At 47.1% G+C, this 21641-nt stretch overlaps 5 protein-coding genes across 6 annotated transcripts in view; 2 read left to right on the top strand and 3 right to left on the bottom strand.

The window, feature by feature from the left end:
- LOC119289284 (WRKY transcription factor WRKY24-like) overlaps positions 1–157 on the bottom strand; it is a 1899-nt gene extending 1742 nt beyond the window's left edge. Inside the window, exon 1 of one of the 2 annotated variants that reach the window (XM_037568643.1) lies at positions 15–157. In XM_037568643.1, coding sequence (XP_037424540.1) covers positions 15–43 — 29 coding nt within the window. In that variant the 5' untranslated portion in view covers positions 44–157. Of the gene's footprint in view, positions 1–8 lie in introns of both variants that reach the window. The other variant, XM_037568642.1, reaches the window with a different exon arrangement.
- A 4477-nt stretch (positions 158–4634) lies between these two features.
- LOC119287133 (ferredoxin C 1, chloroplastic-like) lies at positions 4635–5321 on the top strand. Its single transcript, XM_037566652.1, has one exon. The coding sequence runs from the start codon at positions 4720–4722 to the stop codon at positions 5158–5160; it is 441 nt and encodes a 146-aa protein (XP_037422549.1). The 5' UTR covers positions 4635–4719; the 3' UTR covers positions 5161–5321.
- Positions 5322–5581: 260 nt separating this feature from the next.
- Positions 5582–7902, bottom strand: LOC119287134 (glutathione transferase FosA-like). Its single transcript, XM_037566653.1, has 3 exons — positions 7461–7902; positions 6010–6096; positions 5582–5771 (listed from the first exon to the last, which is right to left on the bottom strand). Exons 1-2 carry the CDS (start codon positions 7840–7842, stop codon positions 6053–6055), a joined length of 426 nt encoding a protein of 141 aa, XP_037422550.1. The 5' UTR covers positions 7843–7902; the 3' UTR covers positions 5582–5771; positions 6010–6052.
- Positions 7903–10728: 2826 nt separating this feature from the next.
- On the bottom strand, positions 10729–15322 carry LOC119287132 (E3 ubiquitin ligase PARAQUAT TOLERANCE 3-like). Its single transcript, XM_037566651.1, has 7 exons — positions 15136–15322; positions 13889–13982; positions 13608–13748; positions 13458–13519; positions 12678–13067; positions 11736–12489; positions 10729–11557 (listed from the first exon to the last, which is right to left on the bottom strand). The coding sequence occupies exons 1-7, from the start codon at positions 15320–15322 to the stop codon at positions 10990–10992; spliced, it is 2196 nt and encodes a 731-aa protein (XP_037422548.1). The 3' UTR covers positions 10729–10989.
- Positions 15323–19943: 4621 nt separating this feature from the next.
- The window catches only part of LOC119287131 (pre-rRNA-processing protein TSR2-like), a 3796-nt gene continuing 2098 nt past the window's right edge, over positions 19944–21641 (top strand). Inside the window, exons 1-2 of the mRNA XM_037566650.1 lie at positions 19944–20315; positions 20977–21068. Of these exons, the coding sequence (XP_037422547.1) occupies positions 20120–20315; positions 20977–21068 (288 nt within the window). The 5' untranslated portion in view covers positions 19944–20119. The remainder of the gene's footprint in view (positions 20316–20976; positions 21069–21641) is intronic.

Here is a 21641-nt window from a genome sequence, read left to right as displayed (position 1 = left end):
GGTCATACTCATACGTTGTGGGGGGTTGCGAGGTTGAGGCCATGGCGGAAATCGACGAGGCTAGCGGGTCACCGGAGTGCTTCCATACTTACGCTGTTGCTAACTAGATACATGAACGGATGGGGGACATTGATGCTGTGAGCTTCGGCTAGTTGCAGAAGAGAGTGTATATATATACACGAGAGAGGGGTGGGGGTCGAGAGATCGGAGTACTGCTAGTGGATGAGAGAAGCTCTCGGGGGTATCAATCGAGGTTATTTTGTTCAAATGGAAGCTTCAACGATGCAACGCGCGCGTGTTAACGTCGTCTGAGACCAGGAAAACTTTGGGTCACACTGTCCTACCCTAGCTACCCAGCTGGTTCAGCAAAATTAGCTAGCGTGATGCTGTGCACGTACCAGCACTATTAACCAAATTTACATCGGGCCCTAGTTTCAAGTGCGCTACTAGCTAGTGATCATATATAGCTTAGTGAAATCAATCCAAGTCAAGTTTTTTTTGTTATTGCCGATTCGAAATCCCCAGCCGTCGGATCAAGTTTCTTTTTCAATAGTTCTCTAAAAGAAATTAAAAATATCATTTTATAAACACGGAACACAAAGTACGTACGTACACGCGCGCACGCACGCAGTCAACCGAATTTTGTAGTTGCAGCACATGAAAAATCTTGATGTGGCCTCGCTATCAACGGGTCTACTTCGCCTGCAAGGAGTCCAGAAATATTACCCAGAAGAATTGATCCAGGAAACATAGATAACGCTGCATCCATTGAACCAGGCAAGGCAACTAGCTAGCCGTATGTTAATCGGCAAGTGGTGCCACTGCGTGATGTGATCCTCTCACATAAAATATAGACTCATGGATGCATGGCATGCAAATTCACCCATGGATCACACGGAGGACGGACAGTGTTGCCGTGAAGGCGGCCGTGTGGGCTTCCCGTTAGCGCACGCCCGTACTCATCAGCGGCCTGACGTCGGCCGCGGTGCGTCAGTCAGGGAACCTTTCCTGGCCATGCATGCATGGCGCGCGCTGGCTTGTTCCGGGAAGCTGCCTCGGCGATCAGTTCGGCTGATTAGTTTGGTGCGATGCTGGCGCCTGGCGCTGGATCCAACGGGCTTCGCTTCACCTTCGTTGTTGCTCACATGGAGCTTCCTTCCTCTTGTCTTGGTAAAAATCTTCTGTGTGTGGATGGTGAAAACAAACTGTTATTAGTTACTATGTCCTTTTCGGTTTATTAGGCTCCTGTGTGTATCCCTAGCTAGATACTTATAAAAATAATATCATTTAAAAAATAATAGATTGAAGATGAATAGATTGAAAGTTTACCGTAAAAAAATATATCATTTAAAAAATTTAAATGCCCTGGTTTTTAATGGTAGTGCAACTTTTGTGGATACACAATTTGTGTTGCATTAGGTGACCATAAACGAGCAGACATCTTCAACCTCTCCAAGATCTGCGGAAACCCTAGCTATCATGCAATTACTAGCACAATCAGTAGATCAGATCTAGATACTCTGTCTAAATTGTCCACCCCTAACTTGATGAGTTGACTGCCAGCTCACTGAGTACATCTTGCACACCATCATCGTAACCCATTTGTGATATATATAGTCACATACAAGCAGGAGCGTGATTTTGTTACTCATACAGTGAGGGTCGAACCTTGGTAGATTTGGTGTCGCTTGTTTATATCTGATAACCCGAGGTGGCTTCTCTTTGTCCCACTGTTCACTAGTGGAGAAACGGGCTTTAGTCCTGGTTGGGAACGGCCTTTAGTCCCGATTCACCAACCGGGACAAATAAATCGAGACTAAAGGCCTCCATCCTTTAGTCCCGGTTGGCCACGACCCGGAATTAAAGTCACTCCACGTCAAACTTTCTTTTAAGTCTGATCAACATATATAGAAAATTACGCTAAAATCTATTCGACCTAAAATTAAACGTCTTATAAAAATTTACAGAGGGAGTAGAACATTAAACATATATATTATGAAAATATTTTCTATAAGAATTCAGTGAAACTAGAGAAAATCAAGATTGGTCTAGAGCAAGTTAAATGCCATATGGACGCATCGGTCGATCATCTGTCCATCATTGACCTTCCGTCCATGGAAACTTTTCTTCTTATAGCTCTTAACACATGGGTGATAAAGTGATACTCGTATGCAACGTACGTGTTGCTTTTCTTTGCCTCTCAATCTTAAAAGGAGCACTACCAAATTAGCCACATGCAGCACTAGTCGCCATGTTTTCTTCCATTCCATGCAGGGAGAGTCGTCGTCTCCTCGATCGTGCTGCACTGCTGCACCCGCCGACGCCGGCCGGCCGGCTCGCTCGGAACAAAGCAAGCAAGCGCCCCGTTTCCTCGTTGCTTCCCTGCCGCACGCTTGCTTTTCTGCAGAGTGGACGACGACGGCGAGAAATCGCCGAGAAAGCTCCGCCGAGAGTCCAGTCGTCGGGGTCGTCAAGCTAAGGCGTCGGCTTCTGCATGCTCCCTCCCCGCGGGCCGGCGACGCCACATAATGCCAGTGCCTCGGCCAGAGTGACAACAAAGTGGCTGGGATAGATGCCGGCAACACGGTGTGCAACAGCTGATTGAGTTTTGATTCTTCAACGCATGCAAGACGGCGAGAGTATCCGCGCGGCTAGGTAAGGTAAGGTTGCGAGTCGTCCGTGTCCCTGTCTTGCTACCGCCTACCGGGCATGCCGACCTGAAAAGGGGCGGCCGGTTCCTCCATCTTCCGGCGAAAGGTCGGGTCAGAGTGCTCATGGGTCCATTGAGCTCGGAATCGGACGAACCCGGTCGGTGTTGGCGCAAGAAGGCGTGGCAGCGACTTGGGGGCAAGACTAGCCGTAGCAGAGCTTGGCTCCATCGGTGACAGCCAAGGAGCGAGCTCACTACTTTTCTTGGAGTAGAGCTCTCGTTGGCCACTTTGTTATTGACAGCCGACGCTAGAGAAGCAAACTTGCACCGAGGGAACAGTGACGGGATCTCGATCAAGAACATTCAGCCACGAGAGCTGACTTGTGCACCTGGATGCTTTGAAATGAGAACAGCGCGTGAATCGGGTATTTTTATTTTAGTTTCACATTGTTGGATATGAAGCGGATACATGTTTATCCTATGGATAAATTATTTGAGTGGTATGAAAATGAGTGTTGGTTCAAAAGAGTAACAGCAAGTACATTAATAGTAATGCCATTCATCGCCTAGGGTGTAGAATAAGCTATTTGACACCCGAGATTTTCTTAAGTCGTATCATTTAGAAATTATGTTTGGTATACGAATAATTACGTTTATATTGATTTACTATACCAAAATTGGTACAAGAACAGTAAGATGTGAATTGGGAAACCACAAAATTTACATTTATGAGTATATTTTGTGCTATATATTTATGTTTGTAATTTTTCGTGAAGTAAAATATATATTTTATACTAACATACATTTCTTACCTTTTTCACGGATAGTGACCGGTCACGCCTCAAATGTGCGTCTCTGCATCAGGTATCTCATACTAGAAACCTTAAATCCACACAAAAGCATGCAAATAATGAAATCCATGTACTACGTAGATCAAGTAACCTATATTGCCCTAATCCTCGTCGGAGATGTCCATTATCTCCGTGCCCGACTTCGGGTACATGAGAGGCAGCCGCAGCTCCGGCTCCTCCAGTTCCTCCGCGCCGACCTCCGCATCCATCTCCTCGTCGACCTCATCGAAGAGCGTGTCGGTCGCCGCCCATTCCTGCCGGTTGGCTTCCACATAGGCCTCATGATGGATGGACTCCATGATGGCCTGCTGCTCCGCCATCTCGGCCGCTTGGGCGACCACGAACTCTGCCTTCGCATCCTACATGTTGAAGCCCGGAGCCGGACGCGACGCCAGTTCCCCCTCCTTCGACTGCCGACCTCCTCCGCATCCGCCACCCCCATCGAAGCCACCTCCTCCTCCTCCTCCTCCTCATCCTCTTGCTTCGGCGAGTCCAGAGGCAAGTCGGCCGCGATACATGCGGCACGGATCACCCGGATCCCCTGCTCAATCTAGAACTGGTGCTCCGGCGTGAGCATAGCATAGGTGGTCTTCCTTTGTCAAACCATGGCGAAGCCGGAGGGCGTGGGAAGAGCGGCAGAGCAGGAGAGAGGTGGTAGATGGGCTCTGGCTGACGGCGCGGAGAGGGGGGAGGTGGATGTGGCTAGGGTTGGGGGACGCCAGCTGGCTTAAATAGCGGCTTGGGCGATGAGCTGGAGCGGCGCCACGCGACGTTCACACCCCCACCGAAGGAGACGCCTGTTGAACCACCAGAATTCCGAACGATTTCGTGTGAAATTTCATTGTCAGTCCGACGTGACAGACGCGCCCGGACATCCTATATTTTGGTTGAATGACGAGGGATACCTGTCAGACCAGACGTTTGAGGCCCGTCTGGATTGTATTTTTGTGACCGGGCCGTCCGCCCCGGGGGTTTGAGGCGCCCGGCGGTATTAAGGGGGGCTGACATGGGGGGAGGCAGTTCGGTACATAAAATGTATGTATTTCCCATGAGGCGGATCTAGCGGGTAAGAATGGATCGAGGAAGTAAATGAGCGGCCGTGATTACACCAAGGCAAAGCGAGACAACACAGCAGAGCAGCACAGCGCCTTATCCTCTAGCTAGCACACCACCTGCCCTGCCCCGCGCACCGCACACAAACGCCGAGCCGGGCACGCCATGGCCGCCGCTTCGCTGCTCCACCTCGCCACCCCCATCTCCTCCCCCCGCCTCCATCTCGGCCACAGCGCCGCCATCCTGCTCGGCCGTCAGCATCCGCAAGTGCGGCTGACGGCGGCGGCGCCGCGGGCGCACCGGGTGACGATCGAGCACGGCGGCGAGTCGCGGGTGGTGGAGATGGAGGAGGACGAGAACATCCTGGAGCGGGCGCTGGAGGAGGGGCTGGACGTGCCGCACGACTGCAAGCTCGGGGTGTGCATGACCTGCCCGGCGCGGCTGGTGTCCGGCAAGGTGGACCAGAGCGACGGCATGCTCAGCGACGACGTGGTGGCGCAGGGCTACGCGCTGCTCTGCGCCGCCTACCCGCGCTCCGACTGCACCATCCGCGTCATCCCCGAGGACGAGCTGCTCCAGGTCCAGCTCGCCACCGCCAACGACTGACCGACCCCTCATCGCCTCACGCCGGCCGGCCGCCGGCCACCTCGCGCGGCGTCGATCGGCAGAGTTCATGTGCTCCGAGGCTCTGTACAATGTATTTCACCAGCCATTACAATAAGATGCCCTTTTTTTTTGCCTAATAATCAGTTGCTTCAGTTGTTGCCTGAACAATCTTTGCGTTCCTGCTTGTTATGCTTGAAACATTGGTTCAGCGATAACCGGAACATCAGCGAATCGAAAGATTTCATATGAAGGCGAATCGAAAGATTTGATGGGCAAGAAGCACATCATTTGTAGTACTCCCTCCGTCCGGAAATACTTGTTAGAGAAATGGATGTATCTAGACGCGTTTTAGTTTTAGATACATCCATTTTTACCCATTTCTTCGACAAGTATTTCCGGACGGAGGGAGTACTAGTTTAACTTGATGTTCTAACACACAGCACAAGTTCAGTCTTGAGCCAGAGACATGCATATCCAGATTACAAGCATGGGGAGCAGATAGATATAAGTAGTAAGGTCCTTATTTATTTCGGAGTAACGCATGGCACTGGATGTTTTCCCTCAAATTCTGCAGCTTCCATCATCTTCAGTCTCGAGGTGGGCATCACTACCTGCAACCAAACAAGCAAAATAGATAATGTGGATCAGTGTAACCGGTACTCATGTGCAAGAAAGAAAAACTGACAGCACTTCAGCATAGCATAGCAGCCTAACTGCTCCCTGCTTGTTTGCCGTGGCAGCTGCGAAAAACCGCCGATGCAATTTAAGCTCGGGAAATTGGTTTCGGAAATGGTAGGCGCCGGCACAGCTTGCAATGGATTCTCAACTGCAACATCAGTTACCACTTACATGGGTGTCGCAGAAGTAGAAGGTGTTTCCTGCTCCCAGCAGGTTACTTATCGCCTGGGCTCGAGCTTGTGACTTCTAGACCATTGCCTGCGGTAGAGGCAGAACCAAGCTGTCAATGATGGTTGAGGTGTGGATGTTGTTGGAATGGACTGCAGTACAGATTATACGCAGCGAGCATGAAAAGACAGATGAAAATGCAGTCCATTTGTCAATTCACAATTCTTGTTTCAGATATCAGAATTACAAAGCGTTACTAGTACACAGGAAATTCACTGCAGACTGAGTAACAATTCATAAACTTCGGATTTGGCATCTAAAAGCGTGGTATTAGTCATGACAGATGCCATCTTTCGTTTTGTATTACAATTACACTTGATAGTGCGTACGACAAGATTCACAGACCAGTCCCAAGTTAAAAGGAAAAGGAAATCTAGGCATACTAGATACTACGGAGAATGGTCCGATATGCAAAGCAATCGATAGAATCCATTATATACAGCCCATAGGTTTGGAAAGCTTAAAGGTATCAGACAGTCGGCTCGTAATCAGCTTTGCTAACCAGAACACACAACTTTATCTCTGCAGCCTAAACACATGATAAAGTAATCCCTAGCTAGTTATGGACAACGAATCCAGTCAAAAAAAAAAGTTATGGACAACGAATTACCATTTTCAGTCTCCTGTTGGAAACATACAATTGCAGCACTACTTACGAACAAGCAAATACAGTCTGCCTCTGGCTAAGATGTATCATCAACCTAAAGGATGGCTTGCCATGTATTTATGGTAAAGATATGTAGTTCCTATCAATTGGCTGGAACCGATAGCGTAAAACTCGTTTTCAGAGCCCTATTAGAGGATAACCTTCTTTTTTTTTTCTTTTTGGAGGACGGCTTAGCATAACCCAACTAGAAAAGTGAAACAAAAGCATTTACCAAACAAGTATCGCACTACAAACTGACCGATCTGGTCATAATCAAGCATGCAACACACATACTGAATAGCAGTATATAAGAAACATATCTGAACTAGCCCCGTTTCAAGAACTTGACATGATAAGCCAACATCACTAGTACTGCCTATCATAAGTTATCCTAAGGACATAAACATGCATAAACCCAACAGCTCTTATATTTGCCTGAAGAAGATCACCGCAAGGACACTGCAAGTTCACAAACAGCACAGGTGATGGATTGTGATGAAGCAAACAAGGTTCAGGCTGGCATTCCTCCATCATTCAACCTGAATAACCCTCCCGTTTCAAGCCACTCCTAAATTGCAGACTGTTTTGCAGTTCTACTACTAAAGAATCTCTCTCAGAATTTCGTCAATTAGACACATTACGCAAATGGCACAGTGAGCAAGCATAGATCAAGCAACAGAGACGTCGTCGAGATACTAGAAAAGTTGAATTTAGCAAGCATCGGAGAAGGTAGGGGTCCCTCACTCACCGTCGGGGTCCAAGAAGAAGACCTGGCGCGTGCGGCCGTCGGGCTGGGACTTCTCGAACAGCTCGGTGCCGCGGGTCCTGAGCACGGTGAGGAACCCGTCGAAGTCGGCCACGGAGAAGGCCAGGTGGTGCCGCCTGGGCAGCTGCGCGGGCGTGGCGCCCCCCTGCGCGGCCCCCGGGGCGGCGGCGGCGACGGCCGGGTCCCGCTCGATGATGTGGAGCGCGACGTCGGGGGAGCCCGGGAGGCGGAGCCAGGCGACCTGGAAGCCGGAGTAGGCCGGGGACGGGACGCGCTCGAAGCCCAGCACCTCCTCGTAGAAGGCGGCGAGGCCGCGCACGTCGCCGGTCTCCCGCGCGATGTGGTTCAGCTGCAGCGTCGCCATCGGCTCGGTCCGGGGAGTGGGAGTGGGCGGAGCGGCCGGCGAACGGGGCAAGAAAACGTGCCGCGCGGCCGGCCACGCGTGCTGCGTGGCTCCTCGCGCGCCGCACACGTGTCACCCGCAGGACAGGAGGAGGAGAAGGGGAATTTGGTTCACCAGACCAGCCTTACAAACAGTCAATAAACACGTGCAGTGTTAGGCCCGTGACACAGTGATAGGCACCGGCCGATCGGCCCAAAAAAACCAAACGGGCGACCGCTCAGACCGTTAGATGTAAGTGGTCCGGTGCGTTGGATCTAGAAAAAATGATTTGTCTCCAAATCTTCTTCTCCCTTGCGCAACACCCGTCGTCTTCTCTTGCGCAGCACCTGCGGCTCATCGGGTGCGCACGCCGAGCCAACCCCCCCTCCCGGTCGCAGCACCGTGCCGCCCCTCCGGCTCCTTCCAAATCTTGTCGCCGGAATATTTGGCGACCCACCACCAGCATCTTGTTCGCGCTCGCCGCCGCGCTTGAAGCACCATGTCTGTCGTTGGTGGATGTAGCAAACAGGTCGCCGGTAGTAGCAAAAAACATCGGCGCAGTTGCAGTAAAAATGTCGTCCTTGCTGTCGCCGGTCGCAGCTAAGTTGTAAAGCACCATGGCCGTCGTGAATGGATGTAGCGAAACACGTCGCCGGTAATAGCAAAAATCTGACACAATTAAAGCAAAGAAATGTCATCCTCGACGTCGCGGATCTCCACTAAGTCATAAATGGACGTAGAAAAAAAATTGGATAGTACCAAAAAGACAATGATGGTTCATCAAAAACAAACCTCGCCGTTACAACACCAAAAATCATTCCACCACCCAACATCGCCGGTTCCAGCATCCCGAATCACCGGTTCTAGCAACCAGAGACGCCGGTTGCAGCAAACGTTGCGGTATACGGTCGTCGTCGTCGTCCTAGCTCACGCGCACCGCAAATGCTGCATCTCGCCACCGACCGTTGCTGGTTGTAGCAATCCATGTTGCTGGTTCCAGTAAAAGAACCCTGGTACAAACTTGGGCGGCACAAACACACCGCTGGTTCCAGCATCCTACCTCATTGCTAGTAGCATCTGCACTGTTGGTTCCAGCATTGTTGTCGATGTTGGAAGGCATGCATCTCCTTGTCGCCGCCCCCGCCACGTGGTCGCAACGGTTGCAGTACGTGGCCGCGGTGGTTGTAGTACACGGTCAAGATGGAGAGGAGGAAGGGATGTGGTGCGGATAAGGTGGGGGAGTGCTGTTGTTTGCCATAGGATTGCATCTAATCCAACGCGTCATATTGCATGTGCCACTCATATTGCATGTGCCACTCAACCATGCATGTAAAGGACATGCGTCCAACGAACGATGGGAGAACAACCGACTCGGCTCCACATCAAAGCTTTGCCGTTGCCAAACACCATTGAGCAGAACCCCGCAGCCAAACACCGGTGATGTGGATGATGGCCGGCAACTCGAGGGAGGATGAAGACATCTCCATCTAGCAGATCAACAGCTCACCAACGCCAAGGATCCGGTAAAACAACATGCGTCGGAAAGGAAGAAGCCTCTTCAATGGGCGGTGACCTCCCTAAGGAAAATGAATGTGTCTGAGTTTATTGGCAACAACACACATGTCCTTGATATATCAATGCTACCTGCTGCTATGGCAGCAAGGGTTATCCATTTCGTAGGCGAGGGTGGGGGAGAAGCAAGCCGAACATCTGATCGACTTGGACACGTCAAAAATTCTCGGCGCCGAGAGAAAGACGAGACTCAGTAAGTAATTCAGTGAGTGCTTTCTTTTATAAGTTATGTTATGGTCGTGTACATGCAGTATAACGTTAGGTTTATGTGCAATCTAGTCATATGTACAGGTGTGACCGAGGAGGAGGAGAATTTCCTTTATGAGACCAGGCTTACAAAACAAACAATGACATACATGTCCTCGGATATATTGATATTGTCTTTCCATGCACTTACCAATGGCATGCCACGGGCAAAGTTTGATGTTATATTTTGATCTCCGAAACATCCATTAAGTCAAAGTAACATTGTTGACACATCAAATGGAAGTCATTGGTCGGATCAAATCGCCATCCTAGATAAGAAAGCAATGAACAGGATTGAACAACCATCACAAATGAGTCTAGACATAATCGGGGAGGCATAATCTCAATAGCTTCCTGACGTCGTGCTTTGTCAAAAATGATAAGCTAGAAGACCAAAACACGAGTTGTCGCCGTCTACTCCGCCAAATGGCCCTATATCTGGCCCTAATCGAAGCTCCACACGTTCTTCGTCGACGGCAAACACATTGCCGGAAAAAGAACATGATAAGGAGATTATTATTTTTCCCACACCCTTGGGGACACCAAGGCTAGTTCGTCCACACCAGATATAGGGTCAATCCCGTTCATAGAGGTAAATCGCTAGTGAGGATATATGGTTGTGTGCATAGAGGTGAACTCCGACAGCATCGAGGTGATAGAGACAATGAAGAATGGAGGTCGTTCTTTCAATCTATTAGCGACAGTTTTTGATGATATTTATCACCTTGCATGTGACTTTCCGCATATTATTTTTGAGCATATGCTCCTAAAGAGACTAATTGTGATGCTCATGATTTATAAACTAGCTAGAAGTAAGGTGTGTATGGGATGGGTGGAGATCCACCCATAGAGATTGTTGATACTCTTGTAAAAGATAACAGATAACATGGTGATCACCTTGCAATAGTTAAAGAATAAGTTGGGTTTATGTGCAATCTAGTCAATGTATAGGAAAACAACTCATTTATTAGGTCATATGAGAAGGTTCAAATACAAAAAATAAAATAGGAAGACACACATTTCCGAAATGCATATAATAACAACTCGATATGTAGCTGATGATAATTTCATTTATCTTGGTAATAACATTCCATTACAGAGGAAGAGATCTGGGAACTCTCAGATATATATTACAAATCTCTGGTATGATAATGGTTTAACATTCTGCAAGAGGAATTATCCTCTGCTTTCCGAGACATATACAATCACTAGTAAAACAAGTCTCATCAGCAAAGCACTGGACATCAGCAATGCTGCAACAAGTCCTCCATCTTTATTCAGAACCTTGCATCCATCCATGGCGACCGGTGATCATCGTCCCCACTTCCTCTTGAAATTCTGCTCATCGTCGCTTGCGTCGTCGCGCCTGAGGCTGCTCCTAGAACTGTGTCTGGACCTCTGGCTGCTCTCTGTATCACCATCAACGGTAGAAGAGACACGCATTCTCTTCCTGTCATGGTGATCCTCGTGGTAGTCACTGGAACCTCTGTCGGAACGCCCATGGTCCCTACTACTCCTTGCCGGTCTTGACCGGGACCTGTCCCTCGACTCTCTGCGGCGAGGAGAAACCGAGCGCTGGCTGCGCTCTGATGGTTTAGATCTAGACCGGGACCTGTCTCTGGACTCTCTGCCGCGAGGAGAACCCAAGCGCTGGTTGCGCTCTGATGGTTCAGGTCTTGACTGGGGCCTGTCCCTCAACTCTCTGCCTTGAGGAGAGCCCATGCGCTGGTTGCGATCTGATGGCCTGGGCCAAGCACCGGAGTCATTTGGCCTCTCGGTCTGCCTTGAACGTGCAGCAGCTTCAGCGTTCCCCTGGGAGACCTGCCTTGAGCGTGCAGCAGCTTCGGCATCACGGTGTAGCGCGGCCTGGTTTTCCCAGCTAAAAGGAAATAAATGAAATACGTTTAATATTCAAACTCAAATGGACAGAAGAAGATACAATGACTATTGACTACAGCTGGGCTTAACTAAATCGTTCCACTGACCAAGTTATGTCTATGTTCATTTCTATAGGTAGAAATGAAGAAACACGGTTTGCAACTTGATAATACACACACCTTTGATAGTTTGGCGGATAGCCTTGCATGGCAAGAGCCTGCGGCGGAATATTGCCGTAGGGATTCATACCAAATGGACCCATCGGGAAACCACCATAGGGCATGCCCATTGAGCCGTACATGTATGGATCAGGTACACCAAATGGACCCATGGGATATGCACCATTGAAAGGGTTACAATATGCAGGGCCAAATGGAACGTTGTAACCATAGTCAGCATTGTTTGGATGAACAGCCTTAGATGAGTCTGCCTTCTTCCGCTTCTTCTTCAACTGATCAGGCCTAGCAACTTTTGGTTCCAAGCTCCCTGAAATAGTACCGTTCTTTAAAGTTGATTCGCTCACATCCTTCAGTTTGGGGAGGTCAGCACCAGGTATGGCTTTCTCTACTGAACGCCCTGCAGAGCCTTCAGTGTTGCTCTTCAGATCAGAATTCTTCTGAGGGCGGTCAACTTGATCACCTTCTGTGGCAACCTGGAGGCGGGCGTCGGGAGAAGCTGCCGATAGCTGGTTGTCCATACATTGCTTTGTGTCCCTTTCCAAAGCAGCCGAGGTGGTGTGGCTCTGTGATTTGGGATCAGGGTTGCTTCCTGAAGAACTTCTGTGCTTCCCTGTACCGCTGGCAGTGCTGCAAGTCCTTGTACCTAACAAATTGCTGATTGTGCTCCTAACTGTGGGGTTGGGGATGAGGGAATCTGCAAGGACCTTGACTCCACAAATGCACTTCGATTGTGTAATAATGTAATCTCGAATACCTGGAGGGGGAAACAGATGGTTATTCCTCGTTCAATTTCAAGCAGCATAAACTCACAAAAATGATGGTACAAACTACTGCGAAGAACTAAAAAAGTTGGAGCATAAGCACACTCCGAATATCTGAACTCTGGTTCACCACAGAGCAAGACATCTAAAGATACAGACTGAATATAAGAGAACCGCTTACATTTATCACAGAAACTGACAAAGCAGCACTTGCTTGTTAACACCGCATCTGCCATCACCTTATTACATAGTTGGCAGTGGAGTTCTGCTGGCAAGTCATCAACTACACTCGCAGATGCAGCTGGGGCAAGTGCAGATAGAATGTCATCAGCCGGATTTGGAGATACGACCGGGGCAACTGGACGAGACATTTTGTAGTTGTCAAATTTGGAATCGCCAATGGTTGGGCAATGCTGAATAAAATGCCCTGGAATCCGGCATCTGTAGCAGGTATAGCCAGGTGGAGGCGTCTGGTTTTCCTGTGGGCAATGTTGAATGAAATGGCCTGCAACCCCGCAGCTGCGGCACACATAGCCGGGTGGAGGTGCCTCCCTCTCTGATGATCCATGGCCTTCAATTTGAAAGATTTGACAAACAGTGCACATGTTAAATAGTATTCTGAACACATTCACAGAACAACGCAAGCATATTGTGCAGCGGTATAGTTCACATATTCACAAAACAACATGAATCTGTCAAAATTTGTATAAAAATCTGCTAGAGTTCAAAGCTGTCTAACTGGCTGGAAACAATTGTCTAGTTACTGCCAAAAAATATCCAAGTGAAACATGGTCTACCGTACCAAAAAAAAAAAAAATCTGATCTCTACAAAGCTTGAACACCTACACGCTCTTTTTCATCCTAACAATGGCTTTGATCTTTAAGAGAATCTTTTCAGATTATCTGCTAGCATCATAACTCAAAAGAACATGACACTGAAGACAGGGAATTTCTGCATTACCATTATGGCGTCCTGATGTAAACCTTCCAGGAGCTTGTCCTCTCTTAAATGACTGCTCTTCCCTGCATGCGCCATTGAGTATGATCATTAGAAAAGGTACCAAAAAATCTAGCTGCTGACTTATGCAAGAAGGAAATGTTGTATTCTAACCATTTAAGCTCAGCCGCATCAATCACAGCTGCGATTGCAGCATCTTCATCTTTCACTTCTGCGGAGGAACAAGATTTTGAGACTGATTCAGTAACCACTGATCTGTTTGAAGCTATAGAACCATCTTCTATTACTTTCCGCCTGCAATTAGTGGTACAATATTAGCATATGCAAAAAAAACAACTCCTTAAATTTCACATGCAATCTCAGTTCAATCCCTTAAATTTCCTACTAAGAATCATCCCCCCCCCCGACTTCTCTGTACAAGCACAGTGACTTACGAGGAGACCACGACGATATTCTCCGACTCTTGCCCGGCAGTTCGGCGGACAAGCACAGTTACGTTCTGTGGTATCATTGCATCCTCTGCATATTCTGCATTCAAATAAGAACACAAAACAATATGTCAGAGCATTTCACTAAAACATTACCATTCTAGCTTTTAAGTGTGAAATAAAATCTTCTCCAGTATAACCAAAATATGCAATAAAACTAGCATGTTTAAATTGAAACTAAGATCTTCAAATAACAGCACAAGAATCAAAATGACAGGTTAATTTATGTTGAGAGAACTGGGAAACTGCGAGCTACTGAGATGTGCAGGATGGGAAATAGAAGAGGATTAATCGCAATCACGATTTGCGAATTGAACTATCCATAGTATAGGGGATCTCTATTGCTATAGAAGCATATCACAAGGACATGCTAAAGAACAAGTATAGCATCTCTCCGAGCACAACAATAATATGTCCTAGTACATCATGAAGAGACCTCCATTACAGTCATAGTACATAATAAAACATACAGCAGGATACAGATTAATATTGACCACCATGCTCGAGGGCTGAACAATTCGCACAACCATTATGCGAACACATCCATAACATAATTGACCATTAATATATGAAAATAAACAGTACAACACAAAGAAGATAAAACCATTGATTGATAAAGCATGGAATGCAACAAAAATGTATAGGCTAAGTCCAGAGCAACACGAAATATCCATCATTGCTTTGTCCGAAGCTAAAAGTTCAGTTGTGCACTTAAACCCCGCACTACACTATATGATAAGCAGACAGGAATCCTCAAACAGAAGGATGCATCTGTAGATTTCACTAGCGTTATGTGCATCTTGCAGGGCGTCCAGGTACGTAACTAAATTGGTTAGAGCAATTGCTGATGGACTCACATATCACTTATCCTGGTATTTTCGCTCGCAACTGATTGTAAATTAGGTGATATGCCTATCAAATAAGAATTTTGACCTAAAAGGCTACAACAACAGTAAAAAATATCCACCAATGATGGACCTGCAGGCACTAAGCTTAATTGATCCTGGCAATAAAGCTAGCAGCACTTCTCCTGATACAGGATTTACAGATACCAAGACCTAACTCGTGGACAGCGTGAACCCATCAGATCAAATAATTTACGTGGGCAAGGCAAAGCTACACCCGAATTCCAAGAAATTCACAACTGCTGTACAGATTTAACAACCATGGCCTAAATTAAATCTGCTACAAACCTTCGCCGGTCTGGGCGTTGGAGAGGGCGATATCCTCGCGGGGGCCGCGGCCACGGCTACGGCCAGTGCCGTGCCGGTTACTCGACAAGATGAGCTGCTTGAGATCAGGCACGGATATAAACGAGTAGGGCAACGTCACAGGGTAAGTTTCCTTTGCACTCTTATATTTGTAATACAAGACACCCATGGTGATGAATCGGAGTCTGTCTGCCCCTCTCTCCGGGCCTCTCGCTTTGCAAACACACAATTCGCGAGAGGTCCGGGGAGGACTTCTCACAGATCGATCAATCTAGCGATCAAATAGTACAGGGAGAGCCGCAGACGGCGGGCGAAGTTACAGATCGGGCCCGATCCGACGCGGACGGCGGCGGCGGCGGGTCCCTTGGCGACGGCGCGGAGTCGAATCCCTCGGACGGCGCGGCGCGGAGTCGAATCCCTCGGACGGCGCGGCGCGGATCCTGGCGGTGTGGACGGGGACGGTGGGGGTGACGCCGGGCGGCGGGGGCGACCTTCCGGAGCGTGCTTGGCGCCGGGGAGGGAGCGGGCCGCCGATTCCGCCGTAGGGGAGGGAGGCGTCCCGGCGTGGAGGTCGCGCCGGAGAGGGCTAGGGTTCCGGCGGACGAAGATTGGGGAATCGGTGGGCGGGGTGGGGATTGGGATTGGGGAATCGGCGGGGGGGGGGCGGGTGGTTTATAGCCGCCCACCCGCGCGCCCGCCGGATACGCTTTCCGTTTCCTCCGCGTTTTCCTTTTCCTTTTCCTTGCCGCGAAGCTTCCGGCTTTAATCTCGTGAGGTGGAAACGCCTCCGCCTTTCGGTGAGAGATAATTCATCATGTACTGTACTATATAGTTTTATCATATTTATTAAATTTGTAAGAAATTCCACTGAATTTTTGGTGTTTTGCGGCAATATTTTTTTCCAAGAAAAATACTCATATCTATTTAAAAGATTCGTAAGAAAATACGACGTGGCGTGAACATACAATGTAAGGTGGGACAGGGGGACGGCGATGAGCGGCGCCAACCTTCCGAAGCGGCCGTGGCGGCTGGCCGGGAGGAGGGGGGTTGATTTCGTAAACATAAATCATAAAAAGGTTCACAAGAAAATACAAGTTGTGATGGGGGGCGGGGACGTCGGGCAGCGCGAACCTTCTGAAGCGTGTGTGGCGGCGGGGAAGGAGCGAGCCGCCGAATCCGCCGGAGTTGGTGCCCCGGTCTGCAAGTCGCTCTGCGGCTAGGGTTCCGTCGGCGATTCAGGATTTTGTTTTGGGAGGTGGGAGTGAGGGATCGGATGGGGCGGGGCGGGTGGTTTATAGGTGGCCGCGCTGCTGGATATGATGCGTTTGACGTGGGTGGGTCACGCCTTCTTTTTCCTCCTCACATTCCTTTTTCTTGGTTGCGAAGCTTTGAGCTTTTCGGTGACATAATTTATGGCGTGTATTTTTCTCGTATTTGAATATGTTTCTATTTGGTCGAGTCTTGGGGAGGCAGCGGGCCACCGATTCCGCCGGAGGAGAGTCCCGGTCTGTGAGCGCGCCGCACCTAGGATTCCGCCCGCCAAAGATTGGGGATTGGGGAATAAGTGGGTGGCGATTAGGTTTGGGGAATCGGCGGGGCGGGTGGTTTAGAGTCGCCCGCGCGCCCACTGGATACGATGCGTCCGACGCGGAGTGGGTCACGCTTTCCTTTTGAGTCGTATCATATTCGACTGAATTTTGGTGTTTATTTTACGCTAGTATCCATTTTCAAAAAAGCAGTCGGGTTTATTATGAAAAGGTTCATAAGAAATACGAAATCATCCTAGACATGATAAAAGTTGCATGGAGGACACTACACCACCAAATGACCACTAACGCAACGAGAACGATCTGTCGACGTGGCGCTGTTGCCGCTCCTCTATCGGAGTTGACTTGACCTTGTTGATCACGGGCGAAAAATCTTCATGCATGTGCCCATATGGAGCAACGCTATAGCGCCACAGTCATCACAATTGAACCTTTAATCGATCTAAAGCGTCTGATACAAAATCTTGCTGGCCTGCACGCATGATGAGAAAATCCTAACATCACCGCCAAAAGGAGACGACGAGAATCTACGTTGGAGCTCCGTCATCTCCATCACAATGTATGAACTCAAGGAGGGTTGGGACCCGAAAGACCACCTCGATCCGCCCGAATGCCGTGTAAGAAAAAAAACTCCAACCTAAACTACTAGACAGAATCGAGGCGTCGGGATCCCCTAGCCGTCACCGGTCGTCTGGGCAACAAGAAGAGGGGGGGGGGGTGGATCCACAGGCTCATAACCAAAGTTTGGGGAGGGGGTATGATTGCCCGAGTAGTTGCGGTCGCGATAGGAAATGAGAAACCCTATGAAATAATTGTGTTCTATTCCACATCAATATCTTTTGATGTGTAGGTCCCTAAAAAATATTAATAGTAAAAATATGGGACTACAATGTTATGGCCATATGAGTCCCGCATTTTTTATTTGTTTGGTTGCTTCTCAAAAAAAACTTTTCTAAGAGGTTTGAGTCGACGTTGAAGTTCCTATGGAGGACTCATTTGGCTCAAAGGAAAAGTGGGAGAAAATATATAAGAATATGAAGGGAAAAAAATCAATGATGGTACTACAAATACAAATATATAATTATATAGTTTCTAGAAAAATGATGCCTCGAGTGTTGGCTATCATGCTTTTGGTCAAAAGGAATGGGCCAAATGAAAAATGGAGAAATTCCTTTTATTCCTATTTCATAGGAATAGCACGGGAATTCTAACACCCACTCGGACTTCTTTTTAAAATTCCTATGCACTAAGAACCAAACTAATATCCTTAGTGGCATAATAACATTTAAATTGTACATTTTTATATGATTTTACCCTTATTTGACCACGATTATTAGTATTTTTGTGTTCTTTGCAATCATGGGAACCAGACTCCCAAGTTGAATATTACCCTATTTTCCATGATTTTGTTTTGCACATGCATTTTTATCCTATTGCTACATATTGAGAATTCTACTAACCAAAGGAGCCCGGAATGAAGGGCTCTTTTCTTTCAAATGAAAAGTGAATGAAAAGAAGTGGGAATAGGATTTTTTTTCCAACGATGGCACTATTAACAAATTTGATTAAAAAGAAATGAAGGAGATTTTAATTTGAATTCAATTTCAGATGAAAAAATAGGAGTTTCTAACATGCATTTGGACTACTTTTTCATTTTTATACGCACGAATAACTATTCTAAGATCCATGGTGGCATGATAACATTATAAATGTACATGTGGTTTTGACTTTGTTTTACCATGTTTATTATAATTCGTGCGTTTTTCAAATTATTGTAAACCAAACAACAAAGTGGATATAATTCCTATGTTTAGCAACCATCTGTTTTGCGCATGCATTTATATCTTTTTCATGTGTTTTTTCTATTCGTGTGTTTTTAGTATCCCCCGCACCAAAGGAGATCATAGTACAAGAAAATCATGCTTTCTTTGTTTCTCTAGATTCTTTAGGCATCGGACCAGTGATCAATATCTTAATAATATTTCTAGTTGTGGTTTTGCTCTTATTTTTTACCTTGCTTATCACTCAAGAAAGTCCTATAGGATTCAATTATATAAATCAAACGACCGGTGTAGGGAAAAACTTCTAAGGATTCCAATTCTTGAAAATTTCCAGGAAAAAGATTTAAAGAAAATAGCCCCTTGGGGATTATTTGGTTTGATTTGTGGGATTTTAAAAATGCAGGAACTAGAAAAACATACGGCCACAATGTCATGCCCACTTAAATCCTATAGGATTTTTGTTTGTTTTATTGCATTACGGGAAAAACAAAGGATTCTTTCTCGAGGTTTTAGTTGATGTTATAGAACATAGTACAAAGGATCCCTTAAGAAAGAAATATTTAATGGAACAATCTTACGAACGAAATGACCAACGTAGATAAAATTAGTAAGGCCTCATTTGGTCCATAGGATAGGGACATCATAGAAACAGAAAAATTATATGAAATGAGATGACATGTAATATAATTTTTATATAAAAAGAGAATCCATTTGATGCAGAGAATAATATTTTTTTCCATTTAGTCCAGGCTAATATTTTTTCCCTTTTAAATGTGAATGGGTGGTTCCTATACTACATAGGAATAGGAATTCATTCCTACAAACCAAAATGCTCCAAAGGAATTTTTCCTTTGAAAACCTCATCCTGTAGAATTCCTACAAGCCAAAGGAGGTCGGAGAATTTCAATCCTACAAAACTCCTTTGAATAAATTCCTACTATCCAAATGGATTTCATAGGAAAAAAATCCTTAGTATTCAAATCCTACAACCCAATTAGGCCCCTAGTGAGGAGTGCGAAGTTGTAGTGCTCGGGCACCTTGGTGCCCTTTTTTTGAAAAAAAAAATCAATAAACATATTTAAAAAATTCAAAAATAATTCAGCAGAAAATTGTACTTATTCACTATGAATCCATAAAATTTCATGTTGACAAAATGTAATTTGTAAGCTGTAAAAAAATAACAAATTTCTGGCCCAATAACAAAAAGAGAAGCCCATTTGAAAATACATACATGTGAAAGTAGAATGATATGAAATTTTGCAGATAAAAAATATACACATTTCTGTGTGTGTACCCAAAAATCATATTGTTTTTTTTTTGAGGTGAAAAAAAATCATCTTGTTTTGTGTTGCAGAAAAATGTTTTCTGGAAAGTGCCCATCTGCTAATTTTCGCTTAGTGAGGCCCAGCCCAAGAACAATCCCGGCCTATAACTCCGACCAAACCCTAATCTCGCCCCCCTACCAGGTTTCCAGTCTCTCGCCTCCACCAGCCGTGGCACCCGAGCTCCAACGCCTCCGCGCCGCCGGGAAACGCACCAGGAAGGGACGCCGGAGGAGGATCCTTCCCTCGTCGTCCTCCGCATCTCGCTCCCGTCCAACGCGAGCACCCCTAGCCGTCTTCGTAGAACTTCCGCAGCATGTCGGCGTCAACCAGCGGCGGCGGGGGGCTCTCGTCGCAGGCGGCCGCGGCGCTCCAGGAGGGCATCGGGCTTGTGTTCGGGCGGTGGACGGCGCTGCAGATGGCGGTGGAGAACGGGTGGGGCGGCCGCGACTCCCGCGCCAAGGCCGACCGGCTCGCCGCCGACGTCCTCTCCTTCTTCACCAACTCCAAAGGTGCCCGCTCACCCGTCCCCTCCAGCACCCTCCTTTGATTGCGTCTTAGGTCCTCGAATTGCTCCAATCTCCCAGAGAGGATTTATTAGAGCCACGCCTAGGTCGCCGTCGCCATCGCCGTCGAGGTACAAGTCCATTTTTTTTCTCGATGAGAGGATTTGCGTTCCTGGGCTCTGTGACAGCTTCGGTTCAGAGCTTTCACCGGCTTTCAGAACCTGACATGGCCATACTATGATCGGTGAAACCATTTTCTTTGGGTTTGATATATTGGAGCTTGGTTTAACCAACAGGGGAATTGTCCAAAGCGTGACCTTTTGTAATGATGCGCATTTCAGCTTTGAGCCTCTGTACTCTGTGTTCACCAGTTAATTATACAGTTCTCAGTTACATATCCATGCAGAGCATTCTATTTATTCGTACGCTTATGTTTAGTTGAGATTAACAGTGGATTCCAGTTACTAAAAATCCCAACATCTCTTGCACCCACTGTTCATTTTAGGAAGTTATGGCGTACTCTATTTTTTTTCATCGACTGGTATACAATTGTTCCAAAATGTGATTTTGGCATGGCTGACTTGTTTCTACTATGTTTGATTTTATCCTCGTTGCTCATTTTTCATGTCTGGGCAGGCATGTAATATTCTTTAGGTTTATTTTCCAGGTCCATATTATTATGATGACTTGGAGGAGATGATGTTTGACAGCATATCCGAATCCTTCAACGCTGACTTTGAGGATGGAAGTGTTGGGGAGGTAATTATTTGTTGTTTCCTTCATGTTTAGCACCAGCCATAGGTCTCTTACAATTTCTTACTTCAAAAGTAGGCTGGGACTTGATTTGGTACTAATGGAGTAAATTTGGACTGACAGCACCCGGCCCTTGGTAACCATGGGGGAAGTTTAGGACAGTGAGTTGGCCTACGTGGCGTCCCTCTTGTGATACCAGTGAGCCGCGGTTGTGGCCCACACTGCTGTTAGCTTGAAACAGTAGAGAGGCCATTTGAAGTGAATCAAGATGGTAAAACCTTCCAATTCACACTACAAATGCAAGAAAATAAAAAACGCAAACAAAATATAATAGACATGGCTGCTGTTTACTGAATCAACTCTTGGTAGCTCCTACTCCAATTTCTCTTCTCTCTTTCTGTTCAGTGTACGTGTGTATCAAGAAATAGTTATATTATCGCACTTGTTCAAATCAAGATCTAGAGGCAAGCGGCACAACTGGGAAGAGATAACTGATACACCACATCCGGCAAGCTTTTGCGACAGTTTACAATATACCTTGGTGACCTTTTGAGAGAATGGAGACAAGGTCATTGCTCT

The sequence above is a fragment of the Triticum dicoccoides genome, chromosome 4A (assembly GCF_002162155.2).
Source record: "Triticum dicoccoides isolate Atlit2015 ecotype Zavitan chromosome 4A, WEW_v2.0, whole genome shotgun sequence".
NCBI classification, from domain to species: domain Eukaryota; kingdom Viridiplantae; phylum Streptophyta; class Magnoliopsida; order Poales; family Poaceae; genus Triticum; species Triticum dicoccoides.
The sequence above is the reverse complement of the archived record's forward strand: the minus strand, read 5'-3'. Positions and strand labels throughout refer to the sequence as shown.